This window comes from Mustela nigripes, chromosome 16, assembly GCF_022355385.1.
Source record: "Mustela nigripes isolate SB6536 chromosome 16, MUSNIG.SB6536, whole genome shotgun sequence".
NCBI lineage: Eukaryota > Metazoa > Chordata > Mammalia > Carnivora > Mustelidae > Mustela > Mustela nigripes.
In genome coordinates, this window is record NC_081572.1 from 24,077,664 (window position 1) to 24,103,813 (window position 26,150).

At 48.6% G+C, this 26,150-nt stretch overlaps 2 protein-coding genes across 2 annotated transcripts in view; one reads left to right on the plus strand and one right to left on the minus strand.

Annotated features, from left to right (window-relative positions):
* UBE2Z (ubiquitin conjugating enzyme E2 Z) overlaps window positions 1-14,369 on the plus strand; it is a 24,002-nt gene extending 9,633 nt beyond the window's left edge. Inside the window, exons 3-8 of the mRNA XM_059379199.1 lie at window positions 1,564-1,636; window positions 3,553-3,740; window positions 6,123-6,234; window positions 8,927-9,039; window positions 9,921-10,011; window positions 12,315-14,369. Coding sequence (XP_059235182.1) covers window positions 1,564-1,636; window positions 3,553-3,740; window positions 6,123-6,234; window positions 8,927-9,039; window positions 9,921-10,011; window positions 12,315-12,485 — 748 coding nt within the window. The 3' untranslated portion in view covers window positions 12,486-14,369. The remainder of the gene's footprint in view (window positions 1-1,563; window positions 1,637-3,552; window positions 3,741-6,122; window positions 6,235-8,926; window positions 9,040-9,920; window positions 10,012-12,314) is intronic.
* Window positions 14,370-15,919: 1,550 nt separating this feature from the next.
* SNF8 (SNF8 subunit of ESCRT-II) lies at window positions 15,920-24,712 on the minus strand. Its single transcript, XM_059379200.1, has 8 exons — window positions 24,555-24,712; window positions 24,142-24,192; window positions 20,896-21,034; window positions 19,888-19,992; window positions 19,121-19,193; window positions 18,042-18,183; window positions 17,148-17,222; window positions 15,920-16,155 (listed from the first exon to the last, which is right to left on the minus strand). Exons 1-8 carry the CDS (start codon window positions 24,606-24,608, stop codon window positions 16,018-16,020), a joined length of 777 nt encoding a protein of 258 aa, XP_059235183.1. The 5' UTR covers window positions 24,609-24,712; the 3' UTR covers window positions 15,920-16,017.
* Between the last annotated feature and the right edge of the window lie 1,438 nt (window positions 24,713-26,150).

Sequence of the window (26,150 nt, forward strand, 5' to 3'; positions counted from 1 at the left end):
CCCCCCCCCCAAAGCCCCGCGTCGTGCCTCCTGAGCCCCGTTTGTAACACACGTAGAGCTTGGTTTTCGTGGCTTCACAGTCGAGACCAGCCTTTCTTTTTATTCCCCATGTCCTCAAACCGACTCCCCAAGTCTAGATCGTTTCCCTCACATACCCGCAGTCTCCCCTTGAACCACTTCTCCAGAACCCCAACGCTCGCCACTCTCACACCTGTTCCGGGAATGCAGGCTTTTTCCCCCAGTCTCACTCTGGCTTGTATTATCCCACTCAGGACTTTCTTGTATTTTTTCTTCTCCGTCGTCTGGTTTACTTTTCTGAAGCAAATATACCTAATTCAGATAGAGGAACAAAGGCCCAAGTCCTTTCTGTGCTTATTTCTTGGGTGACTGATCTTGGATCCTATCATTTAATAGATAATGTTTCTGCAAAAATGCTTAGCGTAGTACCTATTGCATAGGGAAAAAGTAATGCTTTTTGACCGCTATTAATTCTGAAACCTGTTTCCTGATGACCGGTCTCTACCTCTCCCTGTGCCCCTCCACTGCAGCCATACTCACCTAGGTAATCTCACCGCCCCCCACCACCACGCTCCAAGTCCCTTCAGATGTCTCTGCTTATCTTTCAAGGTTGTAATAACCATTAAACAGCACATTGTGTGTAAAGTACCTGGCCCAGTGCCTGACACAGACACCAGCTCTGTTAGGGTCCAGCAGGGTCGCCACCTCTAACTTCAGAATCTCAGCACTCCCTTCTACTCCTGTCCTCCATCCCCTTCAGTCTGCCAGTCCTGACTTTGACCTTTGAGTTCTGCCAATACTTCTTTCCTCTGCTCTCTCACTTGTGTGCACTTTACATCCCTATGTACCCTACCAAGCATCTTCCCACCTAGAATGTCCCTTAGACCCGCACTCACAACGGATGCATTCTAGATTGTGCACGACAACCTACAGATCCTCTCTCTGTAGTAGCCAGTGCATGTCATCTTTCAGATGTGAGTCCCAGCGATTTCAGAGGGTACCCTCTGCAGTCTGAAGAGATCTCTACCCTGTTGGTACCCTGGGCAGGAAGACCATGATTGCTCCTTGCTAACTCACTTGTTATATAGAATCCCTGTGCCAACAACGGTCCACTGTCTACGGGATTCACTTTTTTGATGGAATTGATTATGTTTTCCCAGTTCCTGAACAGTCTTCGTTTAGCATTCACTCATAGTACCTGGGAGTCTCGGAGGTGGGGAGTGAATGAATTGCCTGTGGGAGGAAGAGAGAGTAAATGGGATGTGGCTTTTCCAGGGTGACATCTGATGCCATTGGGATCTCTGATTTTTCCCCCCTCCGCCTGAGGAAACAATGCCCTTTTGATAATAATTTGCTCTCTGCTTGCCTGACAAGTACTCAGCTGAGATTTCTCAGCCAACAAGACAGTGTGCACATTTGTGGTACCAAGCACCACTTTCTCAAACCCTGGCCTCATTGAGGTGCCACCAGCTGTCCTACTCAAGGGATTCCCCTTTTTCCTCCTCTCCCTCACTCCCTTCCCCACCTCCTCTTGGTGTTATACAGGGATATCATGTCCATTTATAAGGAGCCTCCTCCAGGAATGTTCGTCGTACCTGATACTGTTGACATGACTAAGGTATGTAACTTGGAGGGGGTTGGGGGCTGTTGGGAAGTTGGGCCCAGAAAGTTGGAAGAGCCTAAAAGATTATCCAGCTCACATCTCTGACTACATAAATGAATAAATCAAGATCCCAAGAGAATAAGTGGCTTTCCCAAGGTCACACAGTGAGGTGGAGCAGAGCCTTGAACAGGTGTCTTTTACTCAGGTGTCAGTAGTTCCGGTTGACTTGGAAAATCCCAGTTTATGCCACTTGTCCCAGCTTAACTATTATTAGGGTACTCTTTCACTCTCAGAAATGCACCAGTTGGGCTGATAGATGGCATAGTCATTCGTTTCATCCCAATTTTTCTCTCATCCTGTCACTCTTGACTCTTAAGTATGATGCCGTAAATCACATGCAGAGAAGATTGGGGATGGGGCCGACCTGAATGAACAGAGTTTATACTCAAATGGGCTTGTTTAGGCTCCTATCCTCACTGGTTGCTTTTGAATATCCTTTCCACCCCAGAGACCATTCCTGTCTTGTCCTCACCACTCAAACACAGAGAGGCTGAAATTCCTCTGACTTAGATACTCAGGCCTCTCTGTCATTGAGTGCTCTACCCTCATTTAAACGCTCTACCTTCACTTAAACTGACGGGAAGAAATCAGATTTCCTAAATCTAGTATAGTTTAAATGAAACCTCTCCATAGTTTCAAATTTCTTAGAGTAAAAGTTCAGACATTGTGTTGTTGGTATTTCTGTTTTGTTTCAAATAGGTTTCCCTGTCAATTGATTTTTTTTTTTTTCTTTTTATGTGGTTGGAAATGTTTTTCCTGGGACATCTTGTCCTCAGTCAAGTATCAGTGTTAATAATGCTAGTTCCCCGGGGTCCCAGAATTGATGTCCTATTGATGCTATTTGAGCTTGCTATTCCAAAGGACTGAGGGCTAGAAGATAATCCGCGGTGCCACCAGGGCAAAGTAGGGCCTGAGGCATTGCATTGCAGGTCCTTTTTCGTCTTGCTGTTTAAATTCTGAGCAGACCTTAAATGCCTAGCAGCCTTTGTAGGAGAAGAAATATAACAGAGTTTGTTCAGGTTTTCCTCCTTTCAGGAAGGGAAAGTTTGTTCAGTAATCGTGGCTGGAGGAAAGAGTTTAGCATTCTGTTCTAAATGCTACCGATCTGTTTTCTTCTTAAATTAACCAACAGTATTGGGGAAATTTCTGAGGTTGGTTGAAGGGCTCCAAATGGACCCCGAGTTTTCCCCATTTTTCTTTCCATCTTTGGCACAAGTTGGATACAGCCTGAGCCGCATCATCCACAGTAGGTTTGATCCTCTTTGGAGGCAGCAGACCCCCTAGGCATCACAGCCTCAGCTCTGCGCCCTTACTGGCCCCGGTGCTGTGGCCGCCAGTCCCTGGGCTCTTTTCCATTCAACTTACCTCCCCTTTCAGCCACATAAGTGGAGGGTGGGGTCGCATCACACACGTGTTTTACCCATTTCCTCGGTAAAAATAGATACTCGTTTCTGAAAATTAAACGTGCTAGGATAATATTTTACAGGTGCATATTTTAATGTGTGCAGTGGTGTGCCATCTAGACTTGTCACATACGGCACTGATGAGGGAAGTCTAAACAAAAACCCTGCTGCCGGGGAGTTCTAAGGGACACTCAAGGGTCATCTTGGATCGGATTCACTTTTCACCTTAGGCTCGAACTGTAGAATGTAGCCCCCGAGTCAGATGCCACTCCACCAGAATGGGGTTTCTTAAGTTCCAAACCTGTGTATCAGTGCGAGTGAGTCCCGGCTGCTCCTCCTGCACGGTGAGGGCATGGAATACAGATGCCAGCCGAAGGGCCTGCTTCTGGTGTGGGGAGCACGTGGAAGCCAGGCGGGGTTGGGATGGGACATCACCTCACAATTTTGAGATGGGGTTTTATTTTGCAGATTCATGCATTGATCACAGGCCCATTTGACACCCCTTATGAAGGGGGTTTCTTCCTGTTCGTGTTTCGGTGTCCGCCCGACTATCCCATCCACCCGCCTCGGGTCAAACTGATGACAACAGGCAATAACACAGTGAGGTTTAACCCCAACTTCTACCGCAATGGGAAAGTCTGCTTGAGTATTCTAGGGTAAGAGGAGACTCTTCTAAGTGGCCAAGTTCGTTGTTAGCAAATAATTGCTCTAGGCCAGCCTTTATCAACTGGGGTTCCTCATCTGAACCACAGAACACAGAAAATGATTGGAGGGACTGTCACCTCAATTCTCCTCAGGATGGTACACTACAAGTATCATTCTAGGCGCCAAAGAGAGAAGTTCATTTATGACCTACGATGGCTGCCTTAGCGAAGTGCTTCTCCCCGAGCTGCACCAGCACCCGGGCGCTTGCAGCCCTGCGGACTCTGGGGTTCCAACCCCGGCCTCCTGTGTCAGAAACTCCAGGGGTCGGGTTCCACAGTCTGTGTCCTCCAGGCCCTCCGGGTGATTGGGGCGCACGCTCTAGCTTGAGAACCACTTCTTTAGGGCATCAGGGCTTGATTCTCTCCCGAACGGGTTGAGAAAGGCTGCAGATCTGTGCCATGTACGATTGTGGGTGTCTTGTTTCTGAGTCTCTCAATGAGTGGCTTTGGAGGCGGTGGTGGTGATGAGGATGATATGATATTCTAACATCTGAATGAAAAATGTCTAAGGTTGGAAATCACATCAGATGAGAAACACGAGTTTCAAGTGCATTTTGTTTTCTGGGCACTGCTGAGATTTTTGCTTAATGCGGTTCTCATTGGTTCCCTTTTAATTGCCTAGGGGTGTTACAAATTCAGAATGGAACCGTCTGCTGATGTTTTCTGGATCTGTCTTGTTCGTGTGATCTGAGTTTCCCCTGGGGCAGAGAATAAGTGCAGGGTGAAGTTGGGAAAGTCACCCAAACTGGGGGTGCGTTTTCTTTCTTGTCTAGTGTGTTTCCCAAGTGTGGGGTCGTGGGGGAGGGGTGGGGGAGGGGGTAGGCAGCTGACCCAACCTGAGGCGCAGCTTCTTTTATTGATTTTTTTAATCTCTCTGATCCAGGGGTATGTTCTGTGATGGTGGCAGTGAGGAAGTCCTTCACAGGAGGTTGTCCTTCAAGAGGTCCTTTATGTTGTTAGGGTATCTGTCTCTGCGGGTAGGACAGGGGTATACATAGCCCAAGGTGGTGAGGATACTCGGTGGTTATTTCTGTATGACATCTGTTCGAGACAGGGTTTTTGTTCAGGTTCCCCATTAGGCCAGTAGGAAACAACTCTGAACGAACCTCAGCTCACAGTGGAACCAGGGGAAGTAAGATGGTGGGGTACAAATGGCCGAAGCCTGTTGGGTAGAAAAGGAGAAGCTACCCTGAACTTGAATCTTGACCACGAGGAATCACAGGGTAGAAAATTCCCATGTGTTCTTAGTCGACTGTTCCCTCTGTCAGCCTCAGTCCTTTCCTCCCTATGTAGAAAAAAAGATTGGGACTGCCTTACTGACGAAAGAAACATAACGAAAATTTACCCTATTGGCTTGCCTCTCAAATAGGTGAAGTCTTAGCGGAAGTCTTAGCGCAGGGTCTGGCTTTCCTGGAGGAGTAGAGCTAAGGGGAGCAGGCTGAGAGGCTCGGAAGAGCGAGCCTTGACGATGATGATGATGATGATGAGCTTGCTTAATTGGGCTTTCCTCAAGCGTAGCAGGGAAAGGGAATTGGCCAGTGAACTTGAGCAAGCCAGTCCTGGCTTAGGTTGTGTTCAGCTTCCAGATCAGGTGCCACCTCTTCAGTGAATTGAGCTAAAAAATGCCATTGTTGTCCAAGTCGCGTTCCTCCTCCCAGGATCTGGTCAGGTTGATGGAAGAGAGGAGCAATTCTGGTGCTTATGTTTTATTCAGGATGGCTTCCATATATTATTTCAGACCCTCCTTGGGTCTGACCCTACTCCCTTCCTGTCCTTTGGCAGAGTCCTGTAGTCTTCAGAGAGTCTGACACTCTGCGGGCTGATACAGGGCAGGATCCCTGGTCATCAGCCCTGCTACATGGCCTTGAACCAGATGGCTGTATTCAGGCTCCCTGCCCCTCTGTGCTCAGCTTCTGTCTCCTCACTAACTCCTTCACCACCTTCCGGATTTAGGATTTACAGAGGTTAACACTTAGGCTGCGTTTGGTACTGTTTTCATACCTTTTCTCTTCCATTTTGATGATTGGAACCTTCCCTGGCTACTGTTTATTTCCTAGTCGGATGAAAATCACTTCAAAGTTACAGGGCTTGCTTTACCCTCTTTTCTGTTGTCCCACTTGATAAGAGGATTAGATAGTTGATTGATTTCTGGTGAATGAAGGTGAGACAGGCTGGGGAATTCCAGAGCATTAATAGTGAAAGAGAAATGTTTGGTTTAACTCACTGATGCGGGTGCTGCCAGGCCCCAGGGTGCTGGTGTACTAGTGTTTCTGTGGTGGCCTTCACCATCGCTCTCGGCCTCACCCTCTTCCCTCTGTCTGCTGTGTTTTCCAGTACGTGGACTGGCCCCGCCTGGAGCCCAGCCCAGAGCATCTCCTCCGTGCTGATCTCCATCCAGTCCCTAATGACTGAGAACCCCTATCACAATGAGCCTGGCTTTGAGCAGGTAAGGCAGTGGGGGGAGAGGGGCAGCTGGGAAATGGAGTACTGAGTTTGAAGAGCTCTGAGAGGTGTGCTTAAGGGTCTTGTTTGTTTGTTTGTTTAATGTCACCATAGGAGAAAAAAGGAGCTGGTATGTGTGCTCCTTAAAAATGTCTTTTTTTTCCTTGTAACTTACAATACTGTTCGGTTATTTCCATTTGACTTAGATTAATCTACAAGGTGGGAATCAGTGGAGTCCTCTGGAAATTAATTCTAAGCCTGCTTTTGGGGGCTGTTGCAACTGGTGGGTTCTTCTCTATGTGTCCATTCTCCCAAAGTCCCCTTAAGGTACTTCCTGGAGTGACTCCTGTTCAGCCGGGTGTTTTTCCGGAGTTACAGAATCCTGTTACCTGAAGAGCCAGAGGACCTGGTCATTTATTAGCTAGTGGGGCAAGAACATTGCAGTCAGCGCTGCCAGAGAGAAGGGAGAGGAAAATTGCGTTTTCCAGGGGTATGCTATGTGCCAGCCGCTGCCAAATTTTTGTGTATATATATATTATCTCATTTAACTTTCACACTAACTTGAGGTAGGGGCGCCTGGTCAGGTTAGTCAGAAGAGCAGGCAGCTCTTGACCTTGGGGTCATGAGTTTGAACCCCACTTCGGTTGCAGAGAATACTCACTTGGGGTAAATGTTATCCCCATTTTCAAATGAGATATTGGTGACACGGACAGGTTAATAACTTTCGCAAAGATACATAGATAATGGTAGAACCCAATATTTGCCCTGGAGCCAAGAGTTTTTCCACTGTTCCAGAATGCCTTCCAGGATTACTCTGAAGTACAGGGGAAGAGTTCCCATCATAATCCCCAAAGATTCTATTTAGGTGACTAGAACAGTTTAACTAAATTTTTAAAATATTTGAAGTAGGGCGCCTGGGTGGCTCAGTGGGTTAAGCCGCTGCCTTCGGCTCGGGTCATGATCTCAGGGTCCTGGGATTGAGTCCCGCATCGGGCTCTCTGCTCAGCGGGGAGCCTGCTTCCTTCTCTCTCTCTCTGCCTGCCTCTCAGTGTACTTGTAATTTCTGTCAAATAAATAAATAAAATCTTTTAAAAAAAAAAAATATTTGAAGTAATGCTAACATTGACGGTTCATTCATAGAACTGAACAATAGGAAATACTCTTTAAGAGGGAATAGAAGTTAGTCCCAAAATCTCCTTTCCAAACAAATAGTGTATTTGATTTTAGGATTAGGTAGAAATGGAAAAGGGCCTCGTTGGCCAACCAGGGAGCTGATTTGAAGGTCTCTCCTTTGTTTGGAAATTCAGGAACTATGACTTTTATTCTCCCAAACGTTACTGGTCCACAGCCGCAGGTCCCTGGGTGCCCTTTTTCATAGCCCCCCAGGCAGAAGGAAGTGGCCAGCTGTTTGTTTCTTAGCGGTTAACATCCGGACAACTCACTTCTTTCTTAAATAACTGAAATGTCTTAATGTCAGGAAGGATACACTTGTTGGGCACCACACAACTTTGAAGATCGTGGAGCCTGGTCGAATCACCACCCTCATTTCTCTTCCCCACTGTTTTCATATGCTGCTTGCTGTTTACCAAAGTAGTGATTGACAGTCCAGCTTCACAGACATCACGTGTCATCGAAAGGAAAATAATGCAGTTTCATGTCCAACCTGACCCACTGAGCTCAAGCTAGTAGTTGGCGTGCTGACTGACAGGTGGTGAATACTATGCTTTTCCTAAAAAAGTTGAACGTATCCCATGGCACCCCTGTGAGCCCGTTATGGTGCATTTTGGAAACCATGGTAGGAGAGTGAGGGTATATATGTCTTTCCTGCTCATGATGTGTTTTAATCAGAGGCCAAGGTTCTGGTTGTCAGGTTGGTGGTAGGGGGACCATTGCGGAGTAGAGGAAGAGTTAAAAGGACTGGAGACGGGGTGCCTGGGTGGCTCAGTGGGTTAAAGCCTCTGCCTTCGGCTCGGGTCATGATCCCAGGGTCCTGGGATCGAGCCCCACATCGGGCTCTCGGCTCCGCAGAGAGCCTGCTTCCTCCTCTCTCTCCCTGCCTGCCTCTTTTGCCTACTTGTAATCTCTGTCTGTCAAATAAATAAATAAAATCTTTAAAAAAAAAAAAAAAAAGGATGGGAGACTGCTCCCTTCTGTCTCTACCCACACATTCATATCGGCTTTCTCAGTCAGTATTGGAGTTTTCTTTTGGAAACTTCAGGTTCTACTTCCAATAGGTTCGTAGTAGTTGATTTCAGTGATGGTGGAATCCTGCAGACATAAAAAGGAGTTAGCCGGAAAGCATCCAGATATTTACAGGGGTTTTTACTGAAACTCTTAATGTCACGTTTACCCTTTGGTCCCATCACCATTCTTAACATTTGGTTCTTTCCCATTCAGTCTTTACCTCAGAGGCCTCTCATTTCAGCCTTAGGAATCTGATGGGTCTAGTTTGCTGCCTACAGGCCGGGTGACCTGTAACAGAGGATGGGTGTTGGCACACATGGGGGGAGGTGAATGATCTCAGAAAGAGAAACTCAGTTGCTCTTCATGGATCTGCCGTAGTTGGAAAGCTATCTTTTAGGTTTGTTTACTTGGTTCACGCGCCCCACCCCACGTTAATCCCGATGTCTCCTCCTGTTGACTTTTCTCTTTGCCTAAATTTGTACTTGGGCACTCTGGTGTCTGTTACATTACAGGAGAGACATCCAGGAGACAGCAAAAATTACAATGAATGTATCCGGCATGAGACCATCAGAGTGGCAGTCTGTGACATGATGGAAGGAAAGTGTCCCTGTCCTGAGCCCTTACGGTAGGTGTATGCCAAGAGCGCACACTTGGCACTTTGGTTTTGCTGTTGGGAGGCTTAGCTCTGAGAACCTCTAGGGCAAAATCCACTATTGGGCACCAGGGGAGATACAGAAAAACATAAAGCTTTGGTTCCCGTTTTCAAAGAGTATTGTCTAAGGATCACTCAAGAGAAAGTTGAACAAGCTGCTCTGTTCTAGGAGAGTGCCAAGACCAATGGGGACGACATGGCCGTAGCCTCCAGTTTGCTGAGGGCCAGGACCTAGTGAAGAGCTTTACTTGTTCTATAACCAAATGAGGCGTAGAGCCCTTCATAATGAATCCACTTCTCAGTGTTGGAGTTTACTCATAAATGTTCAAACTAGATGAATAAGGTCGGAGTTACTGAAAGAAACTTCTGGAAGAATTTTGAGTAAGAGTTGGGATAAGGGATGGCCTATGGAAAACACGAGATTGAGGCATGAGTTGAAGTTGGGATTCAAATGATCAATATTAACAGTCACCCTCCTTTAATAATCCCTGAGGTATAAGAGCAGTCTTGGGTTGTCAGCTTTCTTTTTCCATTGAAAGATCTTTGTGAGGGGGCGCCTGAGTGGCCCAGTCAGTAGAGCATCTGACTCTTGGTTTCAGCTCAGGTCGTAAGATCGAGCCTTGCGTCGGGCTCTGCAGTCAGCACAGAGTCTGCTTGAGATCCTGTCTCCCTCTGGCCCTCATGTTCTCTCTCTCAAAAAAATTTTTTTTTTTTTTTTTTTTTTTTTAAAGGAAGGTCTTTGTGAGATGCCAAATCTGGGCTTGGGAACTCTAATTGGCAGTAAGGTTAGATGGTGAAGGGATAATTCCTTCCCCACCACGTTCCTAGCTCAGGCTTCTCTGCTTGTTTTCCAGAGGGGTGATGGAGAAGTCCTTCCTGGAGTATTACGACTTCTATGAGGTGGCTTGCAAAGATCGCCTGCACCTTCAAGGCCAGACAATGCAGGTAACACAGCCCCTGCCACCAACTCCAGAGGCTGCACGGCAGACTCCATAAAATCCCTCCCAAAGGATAGCATCTGCAGCTCTCAGAGAAGTCAGAGCCGACAGGAACTTGTCATTTAAGTTGCTGTGGCCCAGGGAGGAAACCGCCCTGCCTAATTGCTGTGGAGTTGCCTGTCAGTCTTGCCATCAACTAGATGCTCATGGGTAGAGTCTGAACCATCCTGCTTTCTAGCCTGGAATGCCTCCCCTTCTTACAGTCTTTTCAAACCATGAACATTCAGCCCTCTCAGACTCCTAGTGATGATAAGGGTGAGTTCTCTACTGAGTCCAGTCCCTGGCTCAGAGGGGTGCTCAGAGATTGAGGCTAGGGAAATGTTGGGTATGTGCTCTTACATGTTGAAAGACTCCTGTTACGAAGACAGTAAGCATTTGTTTACTTCTGGCCTCCATTGGAGAAATGTGCTTCCACTTCCAGTTGGAAAGCAGGATTTAAGCTTCCTCTAAAGAGGAGATTCTTGGGGCATCTGGCTGGCTCAGTCGGTAGAGCATGTGACTCTTGATCTCAAGGTCGTGAGTTTGAGCCCCATGTTGGGCATGGAGCTCAACAAAACAAAACAAAAAAACAAAACAAAAAAAGATTCTTATGAAACCAAATTGTTAACATGCTCCAATATAAAAGACCTGGTTGGTAAGAGGGTGAGACACCTCACCAACCAACCTGTAAGGACTGGTTCCTTGGTCTTTTGGATCATTACCTGTGGTTTTGCTTAGGTTCGTGCTGACTTGGATGAATGACTGAGGCCACTTAAAGTTCTCTCCAGCTCTTCCTGAGCTGCTTCCCCCACCCAGGCCGCACCAGCAGCAGTAGGAGTAAATGTCTTCCTTCCTCAGCTGCTGCTCAGAAATGGTAGTTGCCCTGTTTTTTCCTTCAAGGCTTTCCCACCCATCTGCCCAGTTAAAACTCAAAGGGCAGGGGCGCCTGGCTGGCTCCGTCGGGAAAGCCAGTGTGACTGTTGATCCCAGGGTTGGAAGTTTGAGTCCCATGTTGGGGGTAGAGATTACTTTTTAAAAATAAATAATTAAAATATAAAACAAAAAAACCTTAAAGGGCAAGGCCAGATCAGCATTAACTTGTTCCCGACTCCTTTTTCAGAGTCCATTGTAGGTGATGCCTGCCATGCTTTGTGCCCCATCAGGAATTCTCACTGCTGGCATTCAAAAGCATTTCCAATATTCACTCTGTGGAGGAAAAATAACTCGTGATGAGAGAAGGAAAGGGAAGAGCAGCGTCTGGGGAGGAGGGAAGTGGGTGGAAATGGAGCCAAGGATGAAAAAAGGAAGATTTGAAAAATGACGGCTCCAGAGTAAGTGTGGAGTTCAGCCTGTGGGGAACGTAACCCTGAGAAGCAGAAAGTGTGGGCTACAGTCACAGTGACTGTGACTTCTGTTCACTGGTCCCTGATCATGAGGGTGATGTGTGGGCAAAAGTGTGGAAGGAGTCTATGTGGGAGAAGCAGAATGTGGGAGGGAAAAATCATGTACCTTTTTGTGACTCAAGAGGTCTCCACTTGTCTAAACCCTGGCCGTGCACTACTTCGCCGCCATATTCTCTGTGTAGCATTTACGTTCCTTGTGTTTAGACTCTCTGCTCCCACCCTGGTTATATTTGAGGTTTTAAGGACACTTAACCCCTTTCTAGAAAACTTACGGAGATGTTCGGTGTAGAATGACAGGGACTGAGATCAAGGCTGGGCAGCCCTGGAGTGATGCGTACAAAGTGGACAGGGAGGTGTTGACAGGTCTCTCCAGAAGAGTGGACGGGTGCTTATCTGGAAGTCCCAACTCCTGAGTTCCAGACTTGCCTGTGATGTTGGAAAAGCAGATTTCCCCTTTTGAATTATAGGAAAAGAAAAATGATACTTCCCTTTGTATGGTTTTTATGAAGTTAATTGCGAACACAGGCACACATAATGGTCACAGTTCTGGTCTGTCTGTCTGTCTCTCTTGAGTTTCTGTTTCTTGCCTGTCTCCCCTTTCCTGTAACCCTCTTCTGCATAGTGGCTTGCTTTCAGGGAACAAAAACGTTTGAATGTTGTCCCAAGCCAGACCTGTCTGGGTGGCAGTTAATGTGCCGTAATATTTCTAAGCAGAGGGTGTGCTGTCTGCTGTTGGGATCGAGCGCTCTACCCTCTGCTCCCATGACTCGGAAGTTGACCATGCGTCCAACATGGGCCCGAAGCTGCTTTCTAGGGTGAGCCCTCCAGACTCGAATCTTCCATCCTGCTTGTCTCCTTTCCCCCACAGGACCCTTTTGGAGAGAAGCGTGGCCACTTTGACTACCAGTCCCTCTTGATGCGCCTGGGACTGATTCGTCAGAAAGTGCTGGAGAGGCTCCATAATGAGAACGCCGAAATGGACTCTGATAGCAGTTCGTCTGGGACAGAGACAGACCTGCACGGGAGCCTGAGGGTTTAGACCCTGCTCCCTTCTCCCCTCCCCCCACTCAAGGGTCCCAGCAACGTCCCTTCCCCCCCACCCCAGGGATGGAGAGGCACTGTGTATCTCCCTCCAAACGTGACGTCATCCTGCAAGATGGCAAGAACCAAGCCAGCTCAGATCCCAGGGTGTGGGAGTGGGGAGGCTGTTCCTGACCTGACCTCCCTGGCTCTCGAGCATCCGGGGCTGTGTTCATCCCATAGCAGGGGCCAAGGTACCGACGCAGGAGCACCCAGGGTGAGGGCCTCTGGCAAACACAAGCGGCTGACACACCTCTCGGCGGGGCCAGATCCTCAGGGGGAGGCGGGAGACAAACTGTAATTCCAAGAGGGAGCGTGCCCACATGATTGAGGGGGATATCTGGAAGGGAGCTTTGGGTGGGGGCTGTCTGTGACACTTAAGCAGTCTGGGTGGTTGTCTGTCTGTCTGCAGTCTTGAAGCAGGGCTTCCCGATGCCCTTTTCCTCCCTGCCTCTTCTCCCAATACTTCCCATGGGCCAGCATAATTTTGTTTTTCCTAATTTATAGTCACTGTTCTAGACAGACCAAAGAGAAGGAACAGTGGTGGAGTCTAGGCTGCTGATCAGTGAGCTTTACCTAGCACCTGAGCACCTTTCTCCTCTGCCCGCCCCCATTCCCTCGCCCATTTCCAGATTTAAGACAGAAGGTAAATGTGACTGGGATGGAACTGAGGTCCTGGTAGAGCCTGCACAGGCACCATGAGAAGCTGATTTTGTTCCCGCAATCACTGATTTGAAAAGTTCCCAACGCAGCCAGCTGCTGTTTGTGGGGTACGAGAGCCACTACATAGAATAGTCTTTTACAGATGTTCCTAAATGCTACCCACGATGAGGGTATTTCCCCTGGGGGTGGGGTGCAGTGGGGAGACTGATGCTAGTCCTCTTGTGTTCTGTTTGGCTGTCCTTGTGTATTTTCACCCTGGCCTCTAGTTACCCCCCCCACCTCCCTCCCACTTCAATGCCCAGGGACTTGTGGGGAGCAAGGGTCGCCAATGGCAGAGGGGCTGGGACTGTGGGCCCCGCTGCTTCTCTTGCCTCTCTGCCTCCCGTCCTTCCCAGCTGCTCTGTCACTGGCTCTGATGGCTGTTTGCCTGGCTGTGTTGCTTCTCTGTCTGTATCTAGCTGCAGTGATCCTTTAGCTGGTTGGCTCAGAAGAATGTGTGTTAGGCGCCCTGTGGTACTGGGCACTGAGAAACTCCAGCCTTCCCCTTTTTGGTGTGTTCTCCCCATACTTTACAGATTCTTACTGTTAGGGCTCCCAGTGGGGTGTTGGTGATCCGTGTGACGCAGGGCCTCAGTCAGTATCCAGCCGCGTGTATGGGAGAGGATGACTTGGGCCTGCCCTGCCCGCTGCTGTGGAGGCTTCTGCCTGCGGGTCATGGGACTTCCGGGGAGTTCGGAAGGGGTTGGGCACGAAGGAGAATGTCCAGCTTGGGAGGGCAGGAAGCAAAGAAACTGGACAGGAAGTGGGCTTGGGGAACGGAAGTTTATCTCGGATACCTAAGGCTGGGTCTCTTAACAAGGAGACTTAAAGAGGGACCCCGCTGCCAATTTCCCTCTTTCATTCCCAGAGCAAGTACAGGGCTTAGCAGAAGGCCCTTGGCCTGTTGGTCCAGTGGTTGTCTGTCATCCATTTAAGTGTTCCCACTTTCAAGTGACAATCCTCTCCTTGGCCCTGCCATGGGCAGAGCATGTCTGGCATACCAGCCTGACTTTTATGCCCTAATCTTGAGTTGAGGAAATATATGCACAGGAGTCAAAAGAGATGTCTTTATATCTGACTGTACATAAATGAAGTTTTTTTTTTTCTTTTTGGTGCAATAAAGTTTGTTTTGGCAGAAGGAGGAAGCGCCTGTGGGTGTGGGAGGGTGTGTGTCAAGGGAGACTGGGATCCTTCAACAACCACACCTCTCACCCAGGTCTGAAACTGCCAGGGAGAAAGTGCTCGATGCATTGTCTGGAGGCTGGAAACTCCGGTTACAGGGCGTGGGTGGAAGCAGGGCGGCCAGGGATGGGTCTCCGGCCAACCAGAAGTAGCAGGGCCTTTTCTGAGACCAAGTCTGGTCATCAAGGAGAGGAATGCCATTTTGGCCTCAATTGCTTCAAAGGAGCTCCTTCACAAAGTGGGAAGGGAGTATGTCCTCCAAGGACAGGCAGATCTAGACTGTATCCCTGGGTAAGGAAAGGGCATCTTAAGTTCTGGATAATCCAGACCTCACTTGATTTTCGGATATCTGGTACGGAAACCAGCTCTTAGGAATTCTGCACGGACTGATTCATGCAGCCACCTTCCTTCTCTACTTGATATAGAAAGGCTCTAGCATTCTGGTGCAAAGGCTTTCCCTCTTGGCTGACCCCGCAGCAAGGAAGACATTCCATGGGACACAGCCAGCCGTTGCTGGGCAAAACCACGATGCGGGAAGACGAAGGCCCGCATGCCAGTGCACTTGGGCTCTGGCTCCTCACTTTGCCTTTTAAACTGGTGGCCTGCGCCCAGTGAGTTAATTCAATTTTTTTTTTTTTTTTAAGATTTTATTTATTTATTTGACAGAGAGAAATCACAAGTAGATGGAGAGGCAGGCAGAGAGAGAGAGAGAGAGAGAGGGAAGCAGGCTTCCTGCTGAGCAGAGAGCCCGATGCGGGACTCGATCCCAGGACCCTGAGATCATGACCTGAGCCGAAGGCAGTGGCTTAACCCACTGAGCCACCCAGGCGCCCCAACCAGTGAGTTAATTCAAAAGGAGACCTACTCCCTGAGCTGATGAAAGTGGCCGTGAGGATTTAAGTGTGTTTAGAAGAAGGCACAGGGTAGGTGTTCAGTAAGTGATGCCCTTCCCACTGCTAAGGCAAGAGGGACCTAGTGATCACGGGAGGGAGAGCTGGTACGAAACTCAAGGACTAGACTATGTCCACTGTTGGTCCATTCCCCTAGGTTCCATTGTTTCCTCTAACCACCATTTTACTTTGACCTCTACTTTCTTCACATTCAGCCAAGTCTGTCAGAACCTGGAAGCTCCAGAGGAAACTGGAGGAGACTGAACGAGTGGCTGATACTGGTCCATTAGGATCTGCTCCCTTGAGATAAACATTTTTATAAAGACAAGGTTTGAATTAACGGGCTGTAATTTATGTCCCAGGACTACCAATAGCCAAGAGACTGTCTAGCCAGGAGATGGACTGCCTTCATTCTAGACCCATCCCTACCGTGAACTTGGTGGTGACCCATGCAGGTCATTTCGTACGTGCTCGCTATTCTCTGTGCTGCTCAGGTTAGCCTTACTGGATAAATGAGTTTTTCTCCAATAAAAGATGCAATGTGAAGGCACTTTAAAAAAAATAAAATAAAATAAAATAATGGGTGAAGAGTATTGAGGAAAAAAAAAACTTGAAACTCTTTTCTTTAAAAAAAAAAGTTATTCAGGCTTTATTCACACCAGCAGCTCTGCCCTCCTCTTCCTGCCTGTTGCTGGGGCTCCTTCCACACTGCCAGAGTCAAGGGAGGGCTTCTCTGGCCTCCTCGGCTGTAATCTCCTGGGCGTAGAGGTCAGTGAAGAGAGCCGGCAGCCAGTAGCGGGCCTCCCCTGGGGCCTGTAGGTCCAGCCAGGCCAGCCCTTCCTTCAGCAGGTGTTCCTGGAGGGAAAAGGTAGGAAGAGTCGGAGTTCCTGTCCGGTGGACAAACGACCCCCAGACCTGTTTTGGCATCAGTGGGGTTTTCAGACTAAATCTACACGAGTGCCTTCACACCTTTACACAACCAGACTGGAATTCCAGGTTCTGTTTGGCCCTGACCTTTGCCTGAGGTGCAAGAGATGCTACCAAATCACTTAGCCCGTGCTGGGAAGGAGGGTAAAGACCAGTAGTGTGGGATGTTGGAGAAGGACTCGGGGGCTGCAGAGATGTCTGTCCTGTGGCCTGAAGCAAATCCCTGATCCCAGTTCCCTGAAGCAAAATGGACACCACTGTTGTAATTATGTTTCCATTAACTTGTGGGTGAACCTTCATGGACAAGTTATTGGAGGGACTCTCTTAGTTTAGAATGGACTGGCAATTCTTACAGCCAGAAATAGGCTCAAGATGGGCCCGGTTGTCCCCAGCAGCAGTAAACAGATGTTTATGTTACCCTGCTTTCCAGAAAAAATTAAGTCTATAGTTTAATTGCCTGGATAAGGAAGAAGGTATGAAAAGCCAGAATTACATTCTCCTGCTACTACTCATCGGCCTCTCACTAGCATCACGAGATCTGTCTATAGAGAACACTAACTATATAATACACAGTGTAATAGTATGCCATTATGGGTATGTAATTAAGTAGGTAACAATTCCCTTTACTCTGTATTGACAGTGTTACTTCCAGTACAAACCGTATGAATTGTCTGACCAGGCTTGACAGGCTGGGGGAGAGAGGAGGTACTGGTGACTGGCCTACGCAGAGTTAGAAGCCTGCCTCTGAGTCGGACCTCAGGGGCACCCTCAGAGGAATGCGGAGGTTGCCTTGCTTCTCTGTGGTGACAGCAGCCTTCAAGGCGAGAGGCCAGCAGAGCAAAGCTAAAGTTTCTGCCGGTGTGCTGTCTATCCACCCATCTGGGGCCCGTCTCTTCTGGCCCATTCCAGAATTCACATACCAGCACTTGACGCGCTCGCTCGGTCTCCCATTTAAGACTGGCTTTGATATCACTGACAGTCACGTAGCCGTTTTTCTGGAGGAAGGAGGAACCAGGGAGTCAGTTAACAGTGGACTTTCCCTAAGAACCCAGCGTCTGCCCGGCAACAACAGACCGACCCAGACAGGAGGAAGACCTGCCCTTGAAGCCTAAGAGCAGGGGAAAAGAATGTTTAGAAGCCCCAGCAAAGACAGAGAAGCGACTTTCAGGGTGACAGGTTCAGTCTTAAAAAATGGGGTCCCTGGTACTAAAATACTAATTTAGACTTTCTCCGAGAACTTCAGAGTATGACAAGATTCAGAATAATTCACTGAAAGCAAGAAATGGTGACAATTCCCTGGCTCATCTTACCCGTTCCCCAGTAAGAAAAGCTCTTCCTTATTTAGTTTTGTTTTCCATTATCGGATTAAGAAAACTGAACATGTCTTCCCTCAATCTGGGGTAAGGAATGGGGAAGGAGGGGGTACGCTGAAGGCATGCCAAGGGACAGGGGACTGGCAAACGAGATGAAACGTTTATTTGGAAGAACCCATTCAGAGTGTAGTACTCTGAAGACCTCAGAGAATCGGTCTACCCAAGCAAATCCAGCCTGCTGTCTGCATGTCTGTCTGCTCCACTAGACTGTACGCTCCCTGAGAGCAGGACCTCTGGTGCCCGCCGTTCTGCCCCCGACAGCCTGGCCCGGTGCTTTGCACTGTAGCTGCTCAATAAATGTCTTCTAAATAAGCACCGGTGTGAGTCGTGCGTCCACTGGACAGTCTCAGTGGAAGACCTGAGTCTGTGCTACTCCCGAAGTCTGTAACCCCTACCCGGGCCCCGCCCCCGCCCCTGCGGCCCCCAGAAGGCAGCAGGTACCTCTGCCAGCTGCAGCACCACGGTGTGGTCCATGTTGAGCTCAGCCGGGACGGACTGAATGAGGTAGGTGCCGCCCACGGGGATGATGCCGAAGCCAGTGCCCAGCGCCTTCAGTTTCTTGATGGCCCTGATCAGGTCATCTCTGAGGGAAGAAAAAGCCGCTTAAAGACCCCTGGCACAGCAGACCCAGCCGCGACGCAGTTTCAGCTCTGGCCTAGCGGGGACCCCCTGACAAGACTCAAACGGCTGCATGACGGTCAGTGACCTCAGTAAGAAGGCAGGGCCAAGGGGCACCAGATGGCGCTGGAACACTACTGGGAGATGGTACAGGAATGGAGCAAAAACCCGCCCACAGGAGCCCACCAGGGAATGGGAACGAAGGAGCTCCACGGAACAGATGACAGGGAGCAGCGCAGACTGTGGTAGAAAGGAAACCGGAAACCACGCATGCATTTCGCATGCATTTTATAGACAGCGATCCAGCTGATGATCGCCATTGGGAAATTCAGGCCCGCTCCTGCCAGATCATCTGGTTTCCCGTTAACAACTGAACTCGAATTAGGGAAAAAGAAAACCCACAAGACCATGTGTAGAACCTATATGCAGCCCACATACCAACAGCCTTTTTTTTTAACCTTTTCTCAAACTGAAGTTCTGCATGGAAGCTGCTAAACCAGATCAACATGTACCCCGCCTTCTGACCCCCACTCCATTCCCCAGCCTTCCCAGATGTGTGCACTAGTCTCCTTCACCACAAATAGCTCAATATTAAGCCCTAAGAATGTAAAAAAAAAAAAAAAAAAAAAAAATAGTAACAATACATGCATACATGTGGGGAAAAAAATGCTTAGAAGAAAATACACGAAAATGTCAATAATTGTAATCTTAGTTGAGAAGTAATGGGTCATTTTTGGTTCTTTAGGTCTATATTTCCCGTTTTCTAAAACGCAGGTTTTCTGATCATAAAGAACAAAATGATCCTGAAAGCAGCCTAGACATGTGAGCAGTAAAGAGAAACGATTTTCATATGATTTTTAAAGACCTTTCCATACTCCAAGGGGTTGGGAGGCAAGACCTACTGGCTGACGTCCTGCGCGAACTTGCCCCTTCCTTTCAACACCTGCTGGTGCAGCTCCTCGAGGGTTATCAGGCCTGTGCGAGCGGTGAGGAAAGCAGGGGGAGGGTGAGCTTTGTGGCTGAGCCAAACCAAACCAAATCCAAAATACAAATTATTAAGATGGGGGTGCCTGGGTGGCTCAGTGGGTTAAGTCGCTGCCTTCAGCTCGGGTCATGATCTCAGGGTCCTGGGATCGAGTCCCACATCGAGCTCTCTGCTCGGTGGGGAGCCTGCTTCCTCCTCTCTCTCTCTCTGCCTGCCTCTCTGCCTACTTGTGATTTCTCTCTGTCAAATAAATAAATACAAAAAAACAAAAAAACAAATTATTAAGATGACCCTACTGGATGACCATTTTTAGGTCACATTTTGGGGAGCCAAGAAAGTGGGCAACACCCCACCCTGGAACACCAGGACACACAGTTACTTATCTTAAAATCATAACCTGGGTATGTTGTGTATCGAGGGAAAGGCCTATTTCCTACCTCCCTATAATTTTCTATAATCACCAGGGGCTAAGAACCTGCTGGGCAAAGCTCTCTAGGGAACAGAGACCATCACTCAGGCAGTTCCATTTTTCAACCACATGAAGCCGCTAAGATGCTTCTGAAGACCTAAGAGCTTCTCGAGATCTTATTGGCCTGCAGTCTGCAGGATGGAAAAGATCACCTTTCAAGGTCTTCTCCCTCCGAGAAGTCCAAAGCCCAGCACTCAGAACTCAGCCAGCCTCACCTCCATTCCGGTGCTTCAAGGCCAGGCACACCTCAATAATTTGGACCCCCAGCTCGTAATAGAAATCCCCCACGCCTAGCATCTCAGACCAAAATCCTTTTCCAGCTGAAAGAAAGAAAGAAAAACAAAAGCCAGGTTATAGGTTAGTTTCTATCCTTTCTTTTCTCTCCAAGCTAGATTAAAACATCTACCCCGTGGGAAGCGTTCCCTGCCTAGCCTAAGTCCTGGGGTTCCATTTACTACTCAGGATCCTCAAGACAGTTGAACTCTTAGGAAGTCCTCCTAAAAACCAGCTTGGACAGTTGGCAAGGGTGGGCAATCTAAAAGGCATTTCTGTTTCGCTAATTCTGGCTCAGAACACTATAAAAATGAGTCTTCCATTACCAAATTATACAGTGAAATACAATGGGACAGAGGGTCTAGACAAGGCTGAGAGAAACCATCCGCAGACCTGGCCTTCAAAAATCCACCAGAGACAACAATTCACTGGGGAAAAAATGCAGGTTACAGAGTAGTAATGACAGCATAATCTGATACGTTAGAAGAAGTTTATAAATGGGATGCAGGCACCCAGAAAGCTACCTCAGACCGTTAATGTTTATCTCTGCAACTACAGAACAGGATCTGGAGACTTGTACTTTCTTTTTCTTTTTTCTCATCTATTGACTGACTCCAGGATGACATGCTACTTTCATTAAAACTCAATTATCTTTTTAATAAAGGGAAGAAAGTCCACTGTAGGTCACGACTCACGGGAAGGCTCGTACCCTGGCTACGAGCCCGAAGGCAACGTCTCCAGCTTCCCCCTCGTCTCCAGCTTCCCCCTCACGCTGCGCACTCAGCCATCCTGCTGGGCACTCCCTGGAGACAACAGCCTCTGGCTCTCCCTGCAGGCCCTTTTTGAAGGGCCTTCTGGAAGATGGCCTAGCCACAGCGCTGACAGACGGCAGAGCTGCTGGCCCTCTGGAGCCCCAGGAGAACACCGCAGCCCCGCACACAGCTCCTTACAGGCCAGTGGGTCCACCCCGATGGTGGCGCACATGTCCTGGAACTGCACCCGGAACTCGGGATTCTTCCGGATCTCCTGCTTGTGCTTGCTGGCGAATTCCTCCAGGTTGCTCTTGAACATGTCCAACTGCTTCGACATCTGTAAGGTGGACCAGGGGGAGGTCAGGGGCAGCCTAATCAAGTGATAACCCGATGCCAAAAGTAAGTTCCCGGCCCAGTGTTAGGGCAAAGGCTGAAATAACCTACCTCCTCCAGGCCTGCCATGACGCTATTTCTTGTTCCCTTTCTTGCTCTGCGGGGAGCCTGCTTCTCCCTCTGCCACTGCTCCCTCAGCTTGTGCATTCTCTTTCTCTCTCTCAAATAGTAAAATCTTTAAAAAGATTGATGTATCTTAACTCGAGAGAGTGAGAACACGCACAGGCACACACATGAGCAGGAGGAAGGGCAGAGGGAGAGATCGTCAAGTGAACTCTCCACTGAGCATGCAGCCGCACTGGGGGCTCAATGAGATCACGAGCAAACGGAAACCATGAGTCAGACGCCCAACCGACTGAGCCACCCAGGTGCCCCTATTGTTCCCTCTGTTTATCCCTAACTTTCCTTCATGTTTCTGTTGTCAGCTGGATTGGCATGCCATAATGTTTCCTCAATTCTGTAACACACATTTTTGGGGGCTCCTGGCTGGTTCAGTTGGTAGTAGAGCACGCAACTCTTGATCTTAGGGTTTTGAGTTTGAACCCCAAGATGGGTAGAGAGAGATTACTTAAAAATCTTTGGGGGTGCCTGGGTGGCTCAGTAGGTTAAGTGGTCTACTCTTGGTTTCAGCTCAGGTCATCCCCTCGGGGTCGTGAGACTGAGCCCTACCTGTCTCTGCACTCTCCTTGGAGTCCGGTTAAGACTCTCTCCCTCTGGGCGCCTGGGTGGCTCAGTGGTTAGGCCGCTGCCTTCGGCTCGGGTCATGATCTCAGGGTCCTGGGATCGAGTCCCGCATCGGGCTCTCTGCTCAGCGGGGAGCCTGCTTCCTCCTCTCTCTCTCTCTCTGCCTGCCTCTCTGCCTACTTGTGATTTCTCTCTGTCAAATAAATAAATAAAATCTTAAAAAAAAAAAAAAAAAAAGACTCTCTCCCTCTGCCTCTTCCCACCAGCATGCTCTATCTCTAAAATTAATAAATAAATCTTTAAAGTATAAATAAAATAAAACATTTTAAAGATAAAAAATAAAACACACATTTTCCCCCCACATGTTCCTGTTCTAAAGTTGGGATGCATCTAACAATTTTAACTAATGTAATACTTTTTTATTTTCCCAGAGAAACTGCTATAGATTGAAGGTGCACCCCAGAATCCATTTTGTCTTGAAAATGAGAGAGGGCACCTGGGTGGCTCAGTGGGTTAAGCCTCTGCCTTCAGCTCAGGTCATGAACCCAGGGTCCTGGGATCGAGTCCCACATCAAGCTCTCTGCTCAACAGGGAGCCTGCTTCTCCTCTCTCTCTCTGCCTGCCTCTCTGCCTACTTGTGATCTCTCTCTGTCAAATAAACAAATAAAATCTTTAAAAAAAAAAAATGAGAGAATGTGGAGGCATCTGGGTGGGTCAGTTGTTAAGCATCTGCCTTTGGCTCAGGTCATGATCCCCAGGATCTTGGGATCGAGCCCCACATCGAGCTCCCTGTTTGGTGGGAGGCCTGCTTCTCCCTTTCCCACTCCCCCTGCTTGTGTCCCCTTTCTCTCTGTCTCTCTCTCTCTGTCAAATAAATAAATAAAATCTTTTGTAAAAATTGAGAGAATTCAGCATTCAGAAAGAAAGAAATCTTCAGCCACTGACAGAAAGGTTACACAGGAGAGAAAGGAAGCCTAGTATGAATTAGGTTTGCAGTGATTGTTGACTCTTTCAGTCATGGACCTTCTTGGGAATCAACTCTAAGTAAAGAATCCCAAAGGGAGGGGTGGGTCTCCCAGATTATATTCCAAAGCTAAATACAAATGGTTTGGGGATTTTCTGACTTATTTGTAGTATTCCTTCTCTTTCCCTAATTAACAAAGCCTATGTTCCACCCACCAAGAGTAATCACTCCTGGACCAACATCTCCTTGTTTGCTACATTTTATAAACTAAAACATAATCACCATTTCCAGTTGATTCCTGTATGTCATCTCCCCTATAAGTAGGAGGTTTTGTTTCTTTTTTTTTTTTAATATTTTATTTATTTATTTGACAGACAGAGATCACAAGCAGACAGAGGCAGGCAGAGAGAGAGGGAAGCAGGCTCCTCGCTGAGCAGAAAGCCCAATGCGGGACTCGATCCCAGGACCCTGAGATCATGACCTGAGCCGAAGGCAGCGGCTTAACCTACTGAGCCACCCAGGCGCTCCAGTTTCTTTCTTTCTTTCTTTCTTTCTTTTTTTAATAAATAAATATGTATTTATTTTAGGCGGAGAGAGAGAGCACAAGTGAGAAGGGCACAGAGAGGAGAGAGAATCTCAAGCATACCCACCACTGAGTGAGAAGCCCAACACCAGGCTTGATCCCACCACCATGAGATCATGACCTGAGCAGAAACCAAGACTCAGACACTTAACCAACTGAGCGACCCAGGCACCCCTGAGGTGGGAGATTTTGAAGAGCACAGCCCGTGTCTACTCTCTTTCCTCAGTACAAGGATCCATTTCCTTGCTTAACTGTTTCTGCCTCTTCTTTACCAGTCCCAGAAACTGCATGAACTCAGGGCATGAAAAGGGAATCACAGGCACCGCACCCCATCACTGACACACACTTTTGGTATGCACCTAGATGTGACGGTGGTGGTGATAGGCCACACAGGTTTAAGCCCTATTTTCATGTTATTCTTAGGCACTTGAGGTGAAAGTCCCCAAAGACCTAATTCAAACAGCTCTACCACCTACTACCCATGTAATCTTGAATAAATCACCTGAATGTCGTCAATTCTAAACTGGGAAGAATAGAGTTCCCTCCTGGTAGGATCGTCAGGATGAACAAGATAGTGCATGTAAAAAAAAAAAAAAAAAAAAAAAGACACGTGCCTGGGACGATATAAGCATGCAACGACTCAAAGATGTTAGCTATCACTCTTATTAGCAAGTCCCATAAAAGATCTGAGCAGCCCGAAGCCGAGATTTGCCAAATACCCTATTTTTAGTTCAATCCAAACAATCTAGTTCACATCAGAGGTGCCCTGTCCAGACTAGTCGGGTCTCCCTTCCCGCCTGGAGCCCTCCCACCGACTCACCTGGGCCAGCTGGTCTTCCGCCAAGACAGTGCCTCGCTCCTTATACTTGGCCTGTCAGACAAAGAGACCAATGTGAGTTGAGAGTGGGCGCTGGGGGCTCCCACTTGTACTGCCTCCGATGAAGTATGAGAAGAGGAGGGTCTCTCTTAAATGGTTTTTCTTAGGGTGAGGGATGAGGAAGTAAAACAGACGGCTAGTCTGTAGTCATATTTGGGGACGCGGGGGAAAGGGCTGGTGGATCTGCGAATGCTGACATTCCAATCAACTGGAAACTGAAGAAAGTCAGTTTCCCGAGACCCGAAGAGCCCGTGTCAGATTCTGATGGGGGGCGATTTGAGGGTACAGAGCTCTCTCTGAGACTTCCAGTCTCTCTCCGGTCGGGGATAGCTGTAGGTCGGCCTTCTTCTCCTCACCTCGGCAAGCTTCTTCTTGGCGATGGCGCCCGCTCCCACCCCGCGGCGATGCATCCCCACCTTGGGCCCGGGGGCCGCCCCGCTGCCGGGACCCCGGGTCTCCGCGTCCCGGGATCCGCCGCCGGCTCCCAACGCGGAAGCGCGGGGCACGCGTCATCTCCGCGCGCCGGAAGCTACGCGCCGACTTCCTGCCGCGGGGCAGAGCGGCCCCGCCTTCCTCTGGTGGCCAGGACAGGAGTAGCCAGCCCCGCGAAGCCCCGCGGCGGGGAGGACAGGCGAGTGCAGATGCTGAGCCGCGGCGTCTTTGTCGCAGGCGCGCTCCCCACCCACGTGGGCGCCTCGGAGCCGTAGCACGACTGATGCTCGCCGCCCCCCGGGCTCCGGCTCCCAGCCGCCTACTATGGGCCAGGCGTTGAATCGGCCCCGAAGCTTCCAAATAGAGCATGGAGCACAACCCGTCAGCTCTAGTGGAGCCTACCTGTTGGAGTCACACGCAGAAACTCTAAGACCTTACAGTTAAGAATTTGGACTCTGGAATTAGATAGCCGGCTCCATAGCTCACTTCCACTGCAGTGGGTCCAGTCACTTTAGCCATAGTCCTGAATCTCTTGTGTTCTAGTGTCCACAGTATATAGAGTAATACCAACTCATGAAGTTGTGAGGATGAAGTGAGAAAATTATGACAAAGCGTTTAGAGCGATGCCTGACATATAAGTAAACATCAGTTATGATTGTTACTCAGCGAATTTGGAGTGGAATCAGCCCTCTGTGTGTTTAGAAAGCACCATAGGCGGTTTCTACAGCGTTGAGCCCAACAAAGCAGCTAACGAAGGATTCTTAAGCCAGGAAGCTGTTACTTGACTTGTTAGATCAAATTCCTGTTTTGGAAGAATTAGTGACAAATGGGGCGCCTGGATGGCTCATTCCCTCAAATGTCTGCATTGGGCTGTGGTCAAGATCTTGGGGTCCTTGGGGCGCCTGGGTGGCTCAGTGGGTTAAAGCCTCTGCTTTCCGCTCAGGTCATGATCCCAGCGTCCTGGGATAGAGCCCCACATCCGGCTCTCTGCTCAGTAGGGAGCCTGCTTCCTCCTCTCTCTCTGCCTGCCTCTCTGCCTACCTCTCTGCCTACTTGTGATCTCTGTGAAATAAATAAAATATCTTAAAAAAAAAAAAAAAAGATCTTGGGGTCCTTGAGTTGAGCCCCGCATGTGGCTCTGCTCAACAGGGAGGGTGCTTCTCCCTCTACCCCTTCCCCGACTTGTGCTCTCTCTCTCTCTCCCTCCCTGTCAAATAAATAAAATCTTAAAAAAAAAAAAAAAAAGTGACAACCTAGACTTAAGTCGGCCATAGCAATGCAACCTAGAAACAATGCAAGCCAGCACTAAGATATTGGCCATGAGGTAGAGAGAATGCAATGGTTTCAGGAGATATTTGGAGGGCAGAATGGTAAAACTGGTAAGATGGAAACAGAGTGGGTAGGGAAAAATGCTCTTTTCTGTCTTGGGCAGCAGGGTGGTGCCATTCAGAGAAGGGGGTGTGGGAACAGGGACTGAGACCACAGGATGAAGCTGGGGAAATAATTAAAAGTGGTTTTGA

Bases quoted from the DNA above. Each gene is read 5' to 3' on its own strand.
- SNF8 (XM_059379200.1), bottom strand. From the start codon at position 24,608: ATGCATCGCCGCGGGGTGGGAGCGGGCGCCATCGCCAAGAAGAAGCTT. The intron at 21,035-24,141 runs GTGAGTCGGTGG...TCCACCTTACAG, and splicing joins CGGAAGACCAGCTGGCCCAG to ATGTCGAAGCAGTTGGACAT. The intron at 19,194-19,887 runs GTGAGGCTGGCT...CCGCTCGCACAG, and splicing joins CTTGAAGCACCGGAATGGAG to GCCTGATAACCCTCGAGGAG.